This window comes from Oncorhynchus nerka, linkage group LG24, assembly GCF_034236695.1.
Source record: "Oncorhynchus nerka isolate Pitt River linkage group LG24, Oner_Uvic_2.0, whole genome shotgun sequence".
Taxonomy (NCBI): domain Eukaryota; kingdom Metazoa; phylum Chordata; class Actinopteri; order Salmoniformes; family Salmonidae; genus Oncorhynchus; species Oncorhynchus nerka.
In genome coordinates this window covers 40,042,608-40,058,237 of record NC_088419.1, presented here as the reverse complement: position 1 = coordinate 40,058,237, position 15,630 = coordinate 40,042,608, and the positions used below count along the sequence as shown (strand labels likewise).

General features: G+C 40.5%; 1 protein-coding gene across 1 annotated transcript in view; it reads right to left on the bottom strand.

The window, feature by feature from the left end:
- LOC115107971 (MAM domain-containing glycosylphosphatidylinositol anchor protein 2-like) overlaps positions 1–15,630 on the bottom strand; it is a 137,998-nt gene that overhangs the window by 13,270 nt on the left and 109,098 nt on the right. Inside the window, exon 9 of the mRNA XM_029631802.2 lies at positions 2,346–2,507. Coding sequence (XP_029487662.2) covers positions 2,346–2,507 — 162 coding nt within the window. The remainder of the gene's footprint in view (positions 1–2,345; positions 2,508–15,630) is intronic.

Sequence of the window (15,630 nt, the reverse complement as noted above, 5' to 3'; positions counted from 1 at the left end):
GCTTAAGTGATTGGTGCAGGGCAATGTTGTTTCACCAGCAGTTGTCTTTCACAGCGATAGCATTCGCTTTAGAGCTCTTCACAGCAAACATATTTATTTCTGCAGTCTACCTTGGCGACACTCCGAGACAATGAGAAGGTAATGCAAGAGGTGAGGTACCCTACGCTATTATCAGTAGAGGGGAGACCAGGGACATCTTTAGTCATATTCCCTTCCTCTCTCCCCTGCTGTTCCTAAGCTGCTGTACTACTGTATACTATTCTCTGGTGGACTGATAGTCTTCACCATGGAGTTATACACACACACACTGGAGTGTACAAGCTGGGGAGAGGATACTTGCTGGCTTCACTGCCAGATATCCAATCTTATTCTCGACTCACACACACACACACACGCACACACACACACACACACACACACACACACACACACACACACACACACACACACACACACACACACAAAGATTGGGACAAGTGTGAGGAGAGTCTGGGAGCAGAGCATTAGTAGCAGAGTGCCTATTCACTGGGAGAGAGGAAATGGTTGTAGACAGGGATGCTTTCAGATAAACGCTTGCTCTCTGAAACCACATCACAGTTTATAAGAAAACACAATAATAAACAAAAATACTGTGGTCAGGGCTCTTAATTAAAACATTTAATTGGTAGCACTGGTGCTCCTAATTTTAAAAAAAAGTCAGGAGCATCACATACAATTTAGGAGCACCAGAAAAATAGATTTTTAAAAAATGGATTGAGATATAGCCTCCATTGGACCTACAGTATATGAATCCTACTTACTTTTGAAGCACATTTCATGAAGAAGATATCCCTTTTCCTTTCTTTCTGTGCCACCAAATGTTTGGGGCTGCATGATATGGGCAAAAAATCTTGTTGTGATTTTTCAAACCAATATCACAATTTGACTAACAATAGTAGCTCAATACAATTGGGCGAACTGTTGAATCATATACATAGAATGCTTATTCTAATTCTAAGGTTGGTGTTGTTTGGCATGACAACAAATGAAAAAGCCAGGTAGGAGTTATGACAGGTTAGGAAGACTTTAGAATAGGCTATCTGATTCAGAACATGTTTTCCCAAATAACATCACGTGTAGCAACCTGTATACGAGCTAACGTTTGCTTTGCCCTAGATAGTGCATTTCGAAATAGACCCATCAAGCAAAATGAAGGATCTCATAATTGATCTAATACGGATGATTACAACATGTTGCTATGCGATTAGAACCCCCTTGGGTTGTGCCATTGCGGAGATTTTTGTGGGCTATACTCAGCCTTGTCTTAGGATGGTAAGTTGGTGGTTGAAGATATCCCTCTAGTGGTGTGGGGGCTGTGCTTTGGCAAAGTGTGTGGGGTTATATCCTTCCTGTTTGGCCCTGTCCGGGGGTGTCCTCGGATGGGGCCACAGTGTCTCCTGACCCCTCCTGTCTCAGCCTCCAGTATTTATGCTGCAGTAGTTTATGTGTCGGGGGGCTAGGGTCAGTTTGTTATATATGGAGTACTTCTCCTGTCCTATTCGGTGTCCTGTGTGAATTTAAGTGTGCTCTCTCTAATTCTCTCTTTCTCTCTTTCTTTCTCTCTCTCGGAGGACCTGAGCCCTAGGACCATGCCTCAGGACTACCTGACATGATGACTCCTTGCTGTCCCCAGTCCACCTGGCCGTGCTGCTGCTCCAGTTTCAACTGTTCTGTCTTATTATTATTGGACCATGCTGGTCATTTATGAACATTTGAACATCTTGGCCATGTTCTGTTATAATCTCCACCCGGCACAGCCAGAAGAGGACTGGCCACCCCACATAGCCTGGTTCCTCTCTAGGTTTCTTCCTAGGTTTTGGCCTTTCTAGGGAGTTTTTCCTAGCCACCGTGCTTCTACACCTGCATTGCTTGCTGTTTGGGGTTTTAGGCTGGGTTTCTGTACAGCACTTTGAGATATCAGCTGATGTACGAAGGGCTATATAAATAAATACATTTGATTAGAAACAAAGTCTCAATAGAAGTCACTAAATGTTTTTTTTTTAACTAGGCAAGTCAGTTAAGAACAAATTCTGATTTACAATGATGGCCTACTGGGGAACAGTGAGTTAACTGCCTTGTTCAGGGATAGAACGACCGATTTTTACCTTGTCAGCTCGGGGATTTGATCCAGCAACCTTTCGGTTGCTAACCACTCGGCTACCTGCCGCCCCACTAGAGGGAAGCTCTTATGATTAATGTATTGAGGACAGAATACAGAGAATTAATATAATCGGTAATAGGAACATGTCCTTAGTTTGTTTCTGGATGTTTTGTGGTGGAGGGAAAAAGACAGATGTCCTTCTTACCAATGTGTTTTCCGTACATGTGGAAGAAGAAACTGAAGCAGTATGCTGGGGGGTTGGCGATGCCATATGGGTTCTTGGGCACCACGTTGAAGAAGGGACTGACCAGCCTCGCCACCTCACCCTCCTTCCGAGGCCGGGACGTCTCGATGTACATGTAGAAACCTGTAGTGTGGGGAGAACACAACACACCAAATATCAAGGTTGTTTACTACATGCCAAAGATTACTCCGGCGTGTTATATATATTGGTGTTCTGTATAGGGGGGCGGTTAATGTAAAACAGGCATGCTCTCCTGGGAGATAGTAGCAGATTGACAGAACGTGTAGTCAACTTTGTTCTACAGGCAGAAAGAATCTGAATGGGTTTAGGGCAGAACAAATTCGATTGGTTTCTAAAAGATTGAACAGATTCACAACTTCTGAAAACAAGGATTGAACTGAGAATATTGTAAATAAAACTTTGAGTTACAAGTTGTAATGTTTTGAAATCATTATTGTGTTCCAGTAGACAGACAATTGTGACAATATCTCTAAGATACAACTGGTCTCCTGACTTGAAGCAAATAGTAAAACGTAGCAATCTAGCGGCAACACGCTAAGCTAATCAGCGCCAGCTAGCTAAGCATTTACCAACCTCTTAGCTACTCATGTTGAATTAATAAATAGAGCTAACAAGCTAGGTGTCAAATATACAAGTCATTATGCTTATTATGCTGTCCCGGGGGCATAAACGTAAAATGCTAAGCTAAATGTAACTTTAAGCAAACTATCTGTTAATTATACGCAATTGACTATATGTTGATAAGCAATTGCTTGGTAAGGTTACGCTTAGAGTTAGGGCTAAGGTTAGGGTAAGGGTTAAGTGTAGGGTTAGGATAAGGGTTAAGGTTAGTAGATAGCCTGTAGAGCATGTACTAATGGACTCTCCCAAAAGTGTGTTCATTTTAAATTAGAAAAATAGAAATAGCTAGCAAGTTAGGTCTCAAATCTGCCAGTAGGTCAATTAACCTTTTCACACGTCAGTTCCCCATCTCGAACGGTCGCCCCCATCTCAAACGGTCGCCCCCATCTCAAACGGTCGCCCCAATCTCGAACGGTCGCCCCCATCTCGAACGGTCACCCATCTCGAACGGTCGCCCCCATCTCGAACGGTCGCCCCCATCTCGAACGGTCGCCCCCATCTCGAACGGTCGCCCCCATCTCGAACGGCCGCCCCAGCGTGAGTTGTTTTATGCAGTGATGTTCGAATGCACTCACTGTTCCGAAATGTGATTGTTACGCTATCTATAGCTACATTTCAACTTGTCAATTTCAAATAATTTTCTTACAATTTTTTGTTTTATAATGTTTGTTGACATTACACAATGCATTCTGCATCTGTCGGAACAAAGATGTTATAATGAGGTGAAGGAATGATTCACTCATCTTTTGAGTAAACGTCTGGAAGTGAATGAAGGGAAGTGAATAATCATAGACAACACAACCCCTTCAGCATATGTACTGCAAACAGACCAAACACATCTGGTCTCCTCTTATCTTCGGTTGACGCGAAAAAACAAACATGGCGGCGTGCACAAACTATCCATCGTCGGATTACTACCGATTTCAAGAAAGTGTTTAACTCAATAATTTAGAACAATTATTTAGATCAGTGATGTGATGAGTTATAAATAGTAACAAATATCTAAATATGACCGCTTCTGTTACGCCAATCTTTCCTCTGTTAGCACTAGGACAAATGCAACCTACATTTTCTGGTTTGGATGATTTTTTGTATATGCAGGTAAAACATTCATTATGGCACATTATCATAAAAAGTATATTTCAACACTCTGTCTGCTCTTATTAAAACTCAAGCTGATTTCTGTATTTGTGTGATGAGCTCCAAAAGACTGAAATAAGATAAATATCTGTTTTTGAGTGCACTTGAAATTTGCAGCATGCAATACAAATTGTATTGATCACATGAAGAGGTAACTATGTTGACCACTTAGCCAATTTATTGAATGATAGCAAATGTTACGGGTTGACTATCCTAGCCAGCTACTGTAAACGTACATTTGCCTGTTGAATTACATTTTTTAATCATGTTTTGGAATGATTATATGACTCATTTCAAGTAACTAGTTGCAGGCTTAAATAAATATGAAATCAAATACTTTGCATAGAATAGGCATATTAGCCAACACAGCATATCCTACACATATAGCATACCTAGAAATGTAATCTAAAAACAGCTGGGCAAAATGTATACAATGTGCTCTGCAATAAGATGGCTAGAGTTTGTTTTGTAAACCAGATGAGTTCTCTAATGTCAGTAGCTGCCCAATACCATGGTGGGCCTGCATAACGTTGGATGCAATGGAATATAAAGGTATGGAGAATGATAAAGAGTCTGCAGGATTATAGAACAAGCAGTTGGGAAATGAATGTTTAACGTTTCAAATGCTACATTTTCAGGGAATATATTTAAGAGGTTTAAAAGACGAGCCAAACTTTCCTACTAACCTTCGAAAATTTGACGGTGCCAAATTCTTGCCAATCCATTATTCTACTACGAGCTATGGCTGAGTGTGAAGCATGTTTTCCATAATATACGTTTCATGCATACTGTACATTTGAACAAAGAACACCATCACATTTAGTGTTTCACCATTTATTGAGTATGGAGACAAATATCAAAAGGTGTCTCAGGCAGTATTTCAAGTGTCTAAATATAGTGTAACCTACTAATCTATGTATATAGAGAAAGAGGTGCCGTGGGGGGCACAATCACACAACGTTGCAGTCCGGAAATGAGCGCTTTACCATCTATGCCAAAAGCCTGAGCCTCTAATGGAGGCAGTAGAACTGTCATCAACACATGCTTCTGTATTCCCCTCCTCTAGGAGCATTTGTGTGCCCAGGCCCCATAGGTGTATCGGAAGGATCCCACCCTGGTCACCAATGTCGCCAATGGGTGTAGAGAGAAAGAAGTGCTTCAGCAGACTGCATAGTCCAGAGATGAGAACCATCTATGACAAAAGCCTGGGCTCCTGATGGGGACAATAGAATTCGCATCGCCGCATGTTACACTAGTAAAACATCATCTGTTTCTCACCGCCTCAGACTGATTCTATATTGAATTTGGTCTTTGAGATGCTCTACCAAGCATGTGTATCTGTAGTTAGTGCTCTTCAACTCTAAAATGCACTAGACTGTGTAGACAAAAACCCACAAAGAAAAGACCATAGGCAAATGCATATGTGGTCTCAATGTCTCATAGTGATGTTAGGGCTAGTTCAAATTGCAGTACGATGGTTCTCCTCATAGGTGAGGGAATTAGTTGAACACATGCTTGGTGAATATCACTTGGTTGATCTCACGGAGCAGGACACTGGAGAGGAGAGCTGAATAGATTATGGGAGACAAAAGTGAGAGTGGATTGTAGTTTATGAGCTAGAATTGAACATCTCGACAGACTAAAAATGTACAGCCACTAGGATAAAGGACAGAGGCAGGCTGCTCTGCATCCTACTCCAATTTAGCTACATATTGTACACCAAATAATGTGATATAACCAAAGATTTCTGGTATCCATTACTGGATGTTACAGGTTTGATTATACAAAATGGCGCCATAGATTCTTCAACTAACCTGGTATTGGCGATACTCTCTTCGTTCTCGATTCTGGAAAACAGTATATCTTATACATGTTCATGTCCAGTTGCAGGTGGTTCTACAAACACCAGAGAAAACTCAGAAAGATAATAAAATATAGTAAATCCTGTATAAGATCACTTTTTTTCCAGAATCGAAAACGAAGAGAGCATTGCCAATACCAGGTTTGTTAAATAATCTATGGTGGCGTTTTGTATAGGCACACCTGTAACGTCCAGTAATGGATACCAGCAATCTTTGGTTATATCACATTATATGGTGTACAATCTGTAGCTAACTCCAACTAGGCCTATTGACAGGGGTAATGTGTAATTTCTTATTTGTCAGTATGAATGAAATGAGTGAGTCCTGCCTTGATGACTGCATTAGCTTTACAATACTTGTCCTATAGCTACAGGTCTACTTGTTGAAGCTAGCTAGCTGAATTGATAAAGTTGTTGCATTCTAAGTAAAGATGAGTTATTTTACAGCTTCCATCAACGGGATCATATTTCTATAACTAAATAGAATACAAATATAAAAAAATCTAAATTAAAAACTTTATCCATAGCAGTTTGTCGGAGGGAGATCTCTCTCAAGCTGTCACTAGTTGTGTTTAGTACATTAGATACAGAGAATTGGCAGACGTGATCAGCAGAGATGGTAACTGGATAGTACACACGTTTTGATTGGTTTGCTGTTTAGTACTTGGCAGCGTTTGCCTGTCCAGCTAGTGTAACGAACATGAAAAAAATGCAAGGAATAAATAAATATATGTAATGGATGTGAAACAGCTAGCTTAGTTAGCGGTGTTGCGCGCTAAATAGTGTTTCAATCGGTGACGTCACTTGCTCTGAGACCTTGAAGTAGTAGTTCCCCTTGCTCTGCAAGGGCCGCAGCTTTTGTGGAGCGATGGGTAACGATGCTTCGTGGGTGACTGTTGTTGATGTGTGCAGAGGGTCCCTTGTTCGCGCCCGGGTATGGGCGAGGGGACGGTCTAAAGTTATACTGTTACATATACACAATATGCAAAAACCAGCCCCTCTCTCACCAGAGACAGATCATCTCAAAAACTAAAGCAGATACGTTGCTTCCGCCCACCAACGACACTGTATATGTGATTTTTTATAAAATCTAGTATGCTTTAAATGCCAGGATGTTATTCTCATTTTGGATTTTTATCTAATAGAATTTGCTGCACACTTTTCAGGAATTTCATAGCCACAATGGAAGAGTTGTGCTGCGAGTTTTCATAGCTAGATCTCTTCCAGTAAACAACAAGATAACTTGGAAGATGGCGAATAGCGAAGCTTCTGCTGTGGTGTTCAAATGTAAGTCGTTTGGGGGCGCAAGATGGCGGTCAGTGCAGATAATTTGTTTTGGTTGCTGAAGAAATTATTGAATTTCCTTACCCAATTATGACCATTGGATTATTTCTACGGTCCTAAAACCCCGTATGAATATGGTGTAGTTTATTTACCAAAGTAATTGATTACTTTCTGCAAGTTATTCACCTCTAAAACTAAGTTGGCGACAACACTAGTTAGCCTGATAAGCTAGCTAGCTCAAAAAATAGCTTCTCGAACGTACATGGAAACTGCCACGACCAGAACCAAAAGGAAAGAAATGGAGAGATCGTCAGATGGACAATTAACCACAAAAGATAGAAGTCAAAATCATACTCTTCAGAATGTAACTGTGGGGGGAAATACTGCAATAGGTGATGAAAATGTGGTGAGCATTTTTTTCACAACTTGCACCCTTCCAGCCCCTAGCTCAGGCCTTTACCTTACGACCCCGGCACTCCAGTCAAGCCCCAGGGGGAAAAGATGAGAGGCTAAGAAGGTATGTAACTACTTCTTGAGATGCAAAACAATATTGTAATGCTTTTGACAGCAAAGATAGATGAAAGGGCAAATGGTTTGGAGGACATGGTTAAGGAGAATACGATGAAAATTGAGGCCATTAAAAAATCTGTTGACTTATCTTTGGAGAAGTGAAAACCCTCAAAAGTGACATGAAGAAGTTATCTGCCAGGAAAATGAAAATAAGGTGGCTGAACTCGAGCAAAAGGTGAATGAGGGAGAGAGATACCAGCGCAGGTGGAACCTGAGGCTCCATGGAATTCCAGAGCAGGCGGGTGAGGACATCAAATGCAGAGTTGTTGACATCTGTGGAACTGTCATTCTCGAATCAAAAGCCAAACTTCAGGAAAATGTAGACATCGTCCATCGTTTGGGAAGACTTAAGGATCAAGACAAGAGACAGAGGACAACCATGATCCGGTTCACCAACAGATCTACACGGGATCTTCTTTGGAGGCGAGCGAAGAATTGTGAATTCCTCATCAAGCTAAAATTGAGGTTCACGGAGGATCTGACCTCAGCAGACAAAGTGACAAGAGAGAAACTGTGGCTGATGGTGGCTGCAGCTCGAAAGGCAGGGAAAATAGATTTTTTTATCGGTGCAAGAGTGATCATCGATGGGAAAGAAATGCGGCCAAATCAGAACATTTGAGTGAGAGCCAGAGTCTAACTCGGACAGAACTGTCAGGTCAACAAACTGATTACCAGGTGAAAAGCAGCCTTTTATTATAAAAATGTACACAAATACTTGAATGAGAAAAGGCTGACCTGAGAACTTGGAAACTAAACACTAACTTTAGGTGAATAACTGCTTATTGTAAAGTTTACACAATGTTTTAGAAACTTCAGAGTGTTTTCTATCCAATACTAATAATAATATGCATATATTAGCAACTGAGACTGAGGAGCAGGCCGTTTATTCTGGGCACCTTTCATCCAAGCTACTCAATACTGCTCACACCCACACCCATACTTTGGTAACTTTATGACCAATATTTGTTGTTTTTTTCTGTTTGAGAGGTTAACTTATTCTGGCTACAGGGGCAGTATTGAGTAGCTTGGAAGAAAGGTGCCCAGAATAAACGGCCTGCTCCTCAGTCTCAGTTGCTAATATATGCATATTATTATTAGTATTGGATAGAAAACACTCTGAAGTTTCTAAAACTGTTTGAATGATGTATGTGAGTATAACAGAACTCATATGGCAGGCAAAAACCTGAGAAGAAATCCAAACAGGAAGTGAGAAATCTGAGGTTGGTATATTTTCAACCCAGGCCCTATTGAATTCACATTGGTATATGAATTAAGTTGCTTCCATCAGATGTCAACCGTCTTTAGAAACTTGAATGAGGCTTCTGCTGTGTTGCGGGACTGAATAAGAGCTGAATGAGTCAGCTTACTGGCAGAGAGCCATTTCCTGGTCACGTGCATTCCACATGATATCGATTTTTTTGAGCAGTGTAATACAGGTCGAAGAAACATTTGTGTCTGTAGACACAAAGGAATTCTCCGGTTGGAACTATATTGAAAATTTATGATAAAAACATCATAATGATTGATTCTATACTTAGTTTGAAATGTTTCTTCGACCTGTAATACACTGCTCAAAAAAATAAAGGGAACACTAAAATAACACATCCTAAATCTGAATAAATGAAATATTCTTATTAAATACTTTTTTCTTTACATAGTTGAATGTGCTGACAACAAAATCACACAAAAATGATCAATGGAAATCAAATTGATCAACCCATGGAGGTCTGGATTTGGAGTGACACTCAAAATTAAAGTGGAAAACCACACTACAGGCTGATCCAACATTGATGTAATGTCATTAAAACAAGTCAAAATGAGGCTCAGTAGTGTGTGTGGCCTCCACGTGCCTGTATGACCTCCCTACAACACCTGGGCATGCTCCTGATGAGGTAGCGGATGGTCTCCTGAGGGATCTCCTCCCAGACCTGGACTAAAGCATCCGCCAACTCCTGGACAGTCTGTGGTGCAACGTGGCGTTGGTGGATGGAGCGAAACATGATGTCCCAGATGTGCTCAATTGGATTCAGGTCTGGGGAACGGGCGGGCCAGTCCATAGCATCAACGCCTTCCTCTTGCAGGAACTGCTGACACACTCCAGCCACATGAGGTCTAGCATTGTCTTGCATTAGGAGGAACAAGGGGTCTGAGGATCTCATCTCGGTACCTAATGGCAGTCAGGCTACCTCTGGTGAGCACATGGAGGGCTGTGCGGCCCCCCAAAGAAATGCCACCCCACACCATGACTGACCCACCGTCAAACCGGTCATGCTGGAGGATGTTGCAGGCAGTCTGTCACATGTGCTCAGTGTGAACCTGCTTTCATCTGTGAAGAGCACAAGGCGCCAGTGGCGAATTTGCCAATCTTGGTGTTCTCTGGCAAATGCCAAACGTCCTGCACGGTGTTGGGCTGTAAGCACAACCCCCACCTGTGGACGTCGGGCCCTCATACCACCCTCATGGAGTCTGTTTCTGACTGTTTGAGCAGACACATGCACATTTATGGCCTGCTGGAGGTCATTTTGCAGGGCTCTGGCAGTGCTCCTCCTGCTCCTCCTTGCACAAAGGCGGAGGTAGCGGTCGTGCTGCTGGGTTGTTGCCCTCCTACGGCCTCCTCCACGTCTCCTGATGTACTGGTCTGTCTCCTGGTAGCGCCTCCATGCTCTGGACACTACGCTGACAGACACAGCAAACCTTCTTGCCACAGCTCGCATTGATGTTCCATCCTGGATGAGCTGCACTACCTGAGCCAAGTGTGGGTTGTAGACTCTCATGCTACCACTAGAGTGAAAGCACCGCCAGCATTCAAAAGTGACCAAAACATCAGCCAAGAAGCATAGGAACATAGAAGTGGTCTGTGGTTGCCACCTGCAGAACCACTCCTTTATTTGGGGTGTCTTGCTAATTGCCTATAATTTCCACCTGTTGTCTATTCCATTTGCACAACAGCATGTGAAATGTATTGTCATCAGTGTTGCTTCCTAAGTGGACAGTTTGATTTCACAGAAGTGTGATTGACTTGGAATTACATTGTGTTGTTTAAGTGTTCCCTTTATTTCTTTGAACAGTGTGTACATTTTTGAAGTTGGATATGTGTACCTAACGCTAACAAAAGTAGATACTTGGACATAAATAACGGACATTATCAAACAAATCAAGCATTTATTGTGGAACTGCGATTCCTGGGAGTGCATTCTGATGAAGATCATAAAAGGTAAGGAAATGTTTGCCATGTAATTTCTGGTTTCTGTTGACTCCAACATGGCGGCTAATTTGATTAATTTTCTGAGCGCCGTCTCAGATTATTGCATGGTTTGCTTTTTCTGTAAAGTTTATTTGAAATCTGACACAGCGGTTGCATTAAGGAGAGGTATATCTATAATTCCATGTGTATAACTTTTATTATCATCTACATTTATCGATTTGGCTATGCAAAATCACTGGTTATTTTTGTAACTAGTGAACGTTATGCGCCAATGTAAACTCAGATTTTTTATATATATATATATAAATAGACTATCAAAGGTTAGTGATTAATTTTATCTCTATTTGTGCTTTTTGTGACTCCTCTCTTTGGCTGGAAAAATTGCTGTTTTTCTGTGGCTTGGTGGTGACCTAATATAATCGTTTGTGGTGCTTTCACCGTAAAGCCTATTTGAAATCGGACACTGTGGTGGGATTAATAACAAGATTACCTTTAAAACGGTATAAGATACACGTATGTTTGAGGAATTTTAATTATGAGATTTCTGTTGTTTTGAATTTTGCGCCCTGCACTTTCTGTTGTCATATCATTCCGTTAACGGGATTTCAGCCCTAAGAAGTTCATAATGGGATGGAAATCCTTTTGAGTGACATATCCTTAGAAAAAGCTTATATTAGCATAACAAGGTTGTTGGTTGAAGTTTAATGTCAGGGCAATTCGTAATTTACTCAAGTGTAAGGCTATTTTCCTGTATTGCAAACGGTTTAATCCAGACTTTTACTTTTTACAAGAGACTCATGCTTGTTCTTCCGATCTATCTTTTTGGACAAATCAATGGGGTAACGATATCTGGAAGTCATATGGCAACAACCACTCTGCAGGTGTAGCAGTTTTAAGAGGTGCATTTAAAGGGGAGGTCATCAGTCGTAAGACTCACCACTCTGGACGTTGGTTAATTTTAACAGTAAATTTCAACAGTGAAATGTTTTTATTAGGGAATATTTATGCATCCAACAACAAACAAAACAACGGGATATTATTTCAAGAATTTGAAGAAGAAATTAATAGTTATAGGTGTATTTCAGGATATAAAAATGATCTTATTTGGAGTTTTTAATTCTGTATCTAATGTGATGCTTGACAGATATCCCCCCTCCTAACAGATCCAGCATAGTTAATCCTGAGTTTAATAACCTATGTCTTGGTCTTGGATTAGTCGATATTTGGAGATCTAAATATCCTGATAAAAAATAAATCACTTGGAGTAACAAGGACATGTCCAGACAGTCAAGAATTGACATCTGGTTGATTTCTAATTCATTAGATAATTCTGTTGTCAAGGTATCATTTAAACCATCAATTCTTACGGATCATAAAGTTATATTCTTATCTTTAAATATTAATGGATCTGAAGTTAAACCGAATCGGAGTTATTAGAAACTCAATAGTAGACTGTTGGAAGATGATCATTTCAAGATGGATGCCAAAGATATTATACAAGACAATTGGAGGAAAGCCCAACTATTTAAGTCTCATGGGATATATTGGGAATTAATGAAGTATGAAATAAGACAAACAGCCACGAAGAGAGGTAAATAAATTGCTGAACTTAAAAGATTGAGGGAAGATAAACTTGTTAAGGAAATACTTTCTCTAATCTCTATGGAGGGAGGACCTTGATGAAGAAGGAAAGGCTCAGTTATTCTCTTTACAACTAGAAATGGACCGAATGTATGAAGAAAGAGCAAAAGGGACATTTGTAAGATCAAGAAGGAGAGGGTTGGAGGAAGGGAAAAAAAAGAAAATACTTTTACAATTTAGAAAGAAGAAATTCTGAATTTACATCTATTCATAAGCTCAATATACAGTGGGGCATATTTAGTCAGCCACCAATTGTGCAAGTTCTCCCACTTAAAAAGATGAGAGAGGCCTGTAATTTTCATCATAGGTACACTTCAACTATGACAGACAAATGAGAAAAAAAATCCAGAAAATCACATTGTAGGATTTTTAATGAATTTATTTGCAAATTATGGTGGAAAATAAGTATTTGTTCAATAACAATCAGAGATTTTTGTTATACAAAACTAAGTAAACCATATTTGGTAAAAAAAAAAAAAACTATGATGGATTGAATTACTATGATGCTTTTCATAATCTCAAAGTGATTTAAAAGCAAAAAAGCAATACATCGTCATGAGTAGCCTAGTTATAGTTGGCTAGGTCAACCAGTAGAGGTCGCCACTCTGGCTGGGACCGCAGATTGTACTGGGCTTGTGGCTGTCTAAAACCCTGCTGTTTGTTGCTGTTTAAATCTGTCCTGGAACCTGCCATCTCTGGAAGGGTGTGGAGTACCAGCGTTAGCCTACATTGCTGCCATGGCATCCAAAGCCAAAGGTGGGAGTCATGGAGAGGACGGTGTTTCTCTATCACAGGGGAAGGATCTTTTAAATGATCAAAAAGGGATCTACAAGCAGTTGTTACAACAACAGGAAAATAGCTTCAAGAGCTTTGTCTAAATTCTGACGAATCCCTCTAACAAGAGAATGGACGATCTGAGCAGAGAGGTCCAGGACCTTAAGAACAGTATACAGTTTACCCAGGGAGAGGTGGATGTCATGAAAGAAACTTGCAACAAGAGTACAACTAACTGTAAGTCCTCTCAAGACGACATGAGCACTCTCGTTGAATCCTTACTACCAATGACTGGGAAAACAAACTATCTAGGGACAATCCAGGAGGAATGCCATTGTTGTGGATAGCATACCAGAGTCTTCACATGAGAATTGGGCCAAGTCTGAGGAGAATGTAAGAAGAATTATCACTGAGAAGCTGGAAATAAATCTATATGAAGATTGAGGTGGAGCTCAAGCAACAGGTATGGAAAACATGTAACCAGACTAGGTGACAGACCCAGGCCGACAGTGGTCAAGTTACTAAGGGTTAAGGACAAGATGGCTGTTCTGGAGAGATCCAAGAACTTGAGAGGAACCAACATCTTCCTCAACGAGGACTTCTCTGAAGCTGTGCACCAGAGGTGGGAAGAATTTATCCCAGCTATGAAATCTGCCAGAGAGCATTGGAACATTGCACCTTTATAACAAAACCGTTTGATATTGCCAATAATTTCAAGAACTATTTCACTAGTAAAATGGAAAAACTCAGAATTGAATGACAACATTGAACAGTGAACAATCATATTTTTGTATGAAATCTAATAATGAAAGAGAAGGATTTATGTTTTAAATTTGGTCAATTTCATGAGGGAGAGGTGGAAAAACTATTGTTCTAATAAGCTACTGGTAGGAAACTATTGAGAAGGGTAGCAGACTGTATTGCCAGCCCTTTTTGATACATCTTTAACCAAAGCCTAAAGGAGGGTGTGTACACAGGCGTGGAAGGAAACAAAACAGCCTAAAAAATTGTCAAGCACCCTTTGCTGGCTCTAACAACCGCCCAATCAGTTTGCTGCCTGTTCTTAGTAAACTGATGCAGAGGACTGTGTATGGATGTTGATTAATGCAGCCCCCCCGCACCTCTCTGATTCAGAGGTGTTGGGTTAAATGCAAAAGAAAACATTTCAGTTGAAGGTATTTACTTGTACAACTGACTTTCTCTTTCTTTATTTCAAACTGTGCTCCTTCCAAAAAGTTCTTAACCTATATACGTTTTACAGGCTTGTTTTGTTTCTGTGTTCTCAGTTGTCTTGTACGTCGTGGCATACTGCATACTTCATACTTTTCAATAAACAGTATGGGCTAACTAGTACGTAGTACGATTAGTACACAGTATGCAGTTTAAGTAAGTAGTAGGCAAGCCAGATTTCGGACATGGCTGGGGTGAAACTCTGGGGTGCCAGTTTCAAAGATATGGAAAAATACTGTAGCCTGCCTTGCTTTACTTTTGTGCACTGTGATCATGTTCCTGACCTGTCAAGATGATTTCCTTCTTGTGGATTTTCTAAATGGATAGCGGAGGAAGTTTCATGAGCGCGGCGGTGCCTTCAAGACACCATGAGATCAGTTTTTCCTTGGAGATCCTCCATGGCCGACTTACCTTTTCTTTTACGGGGGAAATATTATTTGAATGCGCAAAGATTGTAAACTGAACTGAATCAACTAAAATGAATTGAAAAGGGGAAAAGAAAGAAGAGACTCTTCATTCCAGTTTTGGGGTGTGTCTCGACTAAACGTGGGTAGCCTTAACCAAAACTAAAAGGTCATTTAAGGTTGCTGGGTCATTGATGAGGATTATGGAATATTTATGTTTATAAAATGTACACATTGAAAATATGTTATTCGTGGGGGGGTTATTCTTATTATTTCTGAAGCATATTATTTGCATTGAGAAAATGGTTTGTGCTGGGTTTATTGGAATGCATATTATTGAATTGACAGATCACCTACTATGTTCCCATTGTTTTTTCTTGCTGTAAACCCCCTTAAAAAGTATATTAAAAATGATTGTTATAATGTAACAAGCCCTCAATATCCTATAATCCTTAATGAAAAAACAATGTGACATCCATGCAGCTAGTACTGAAA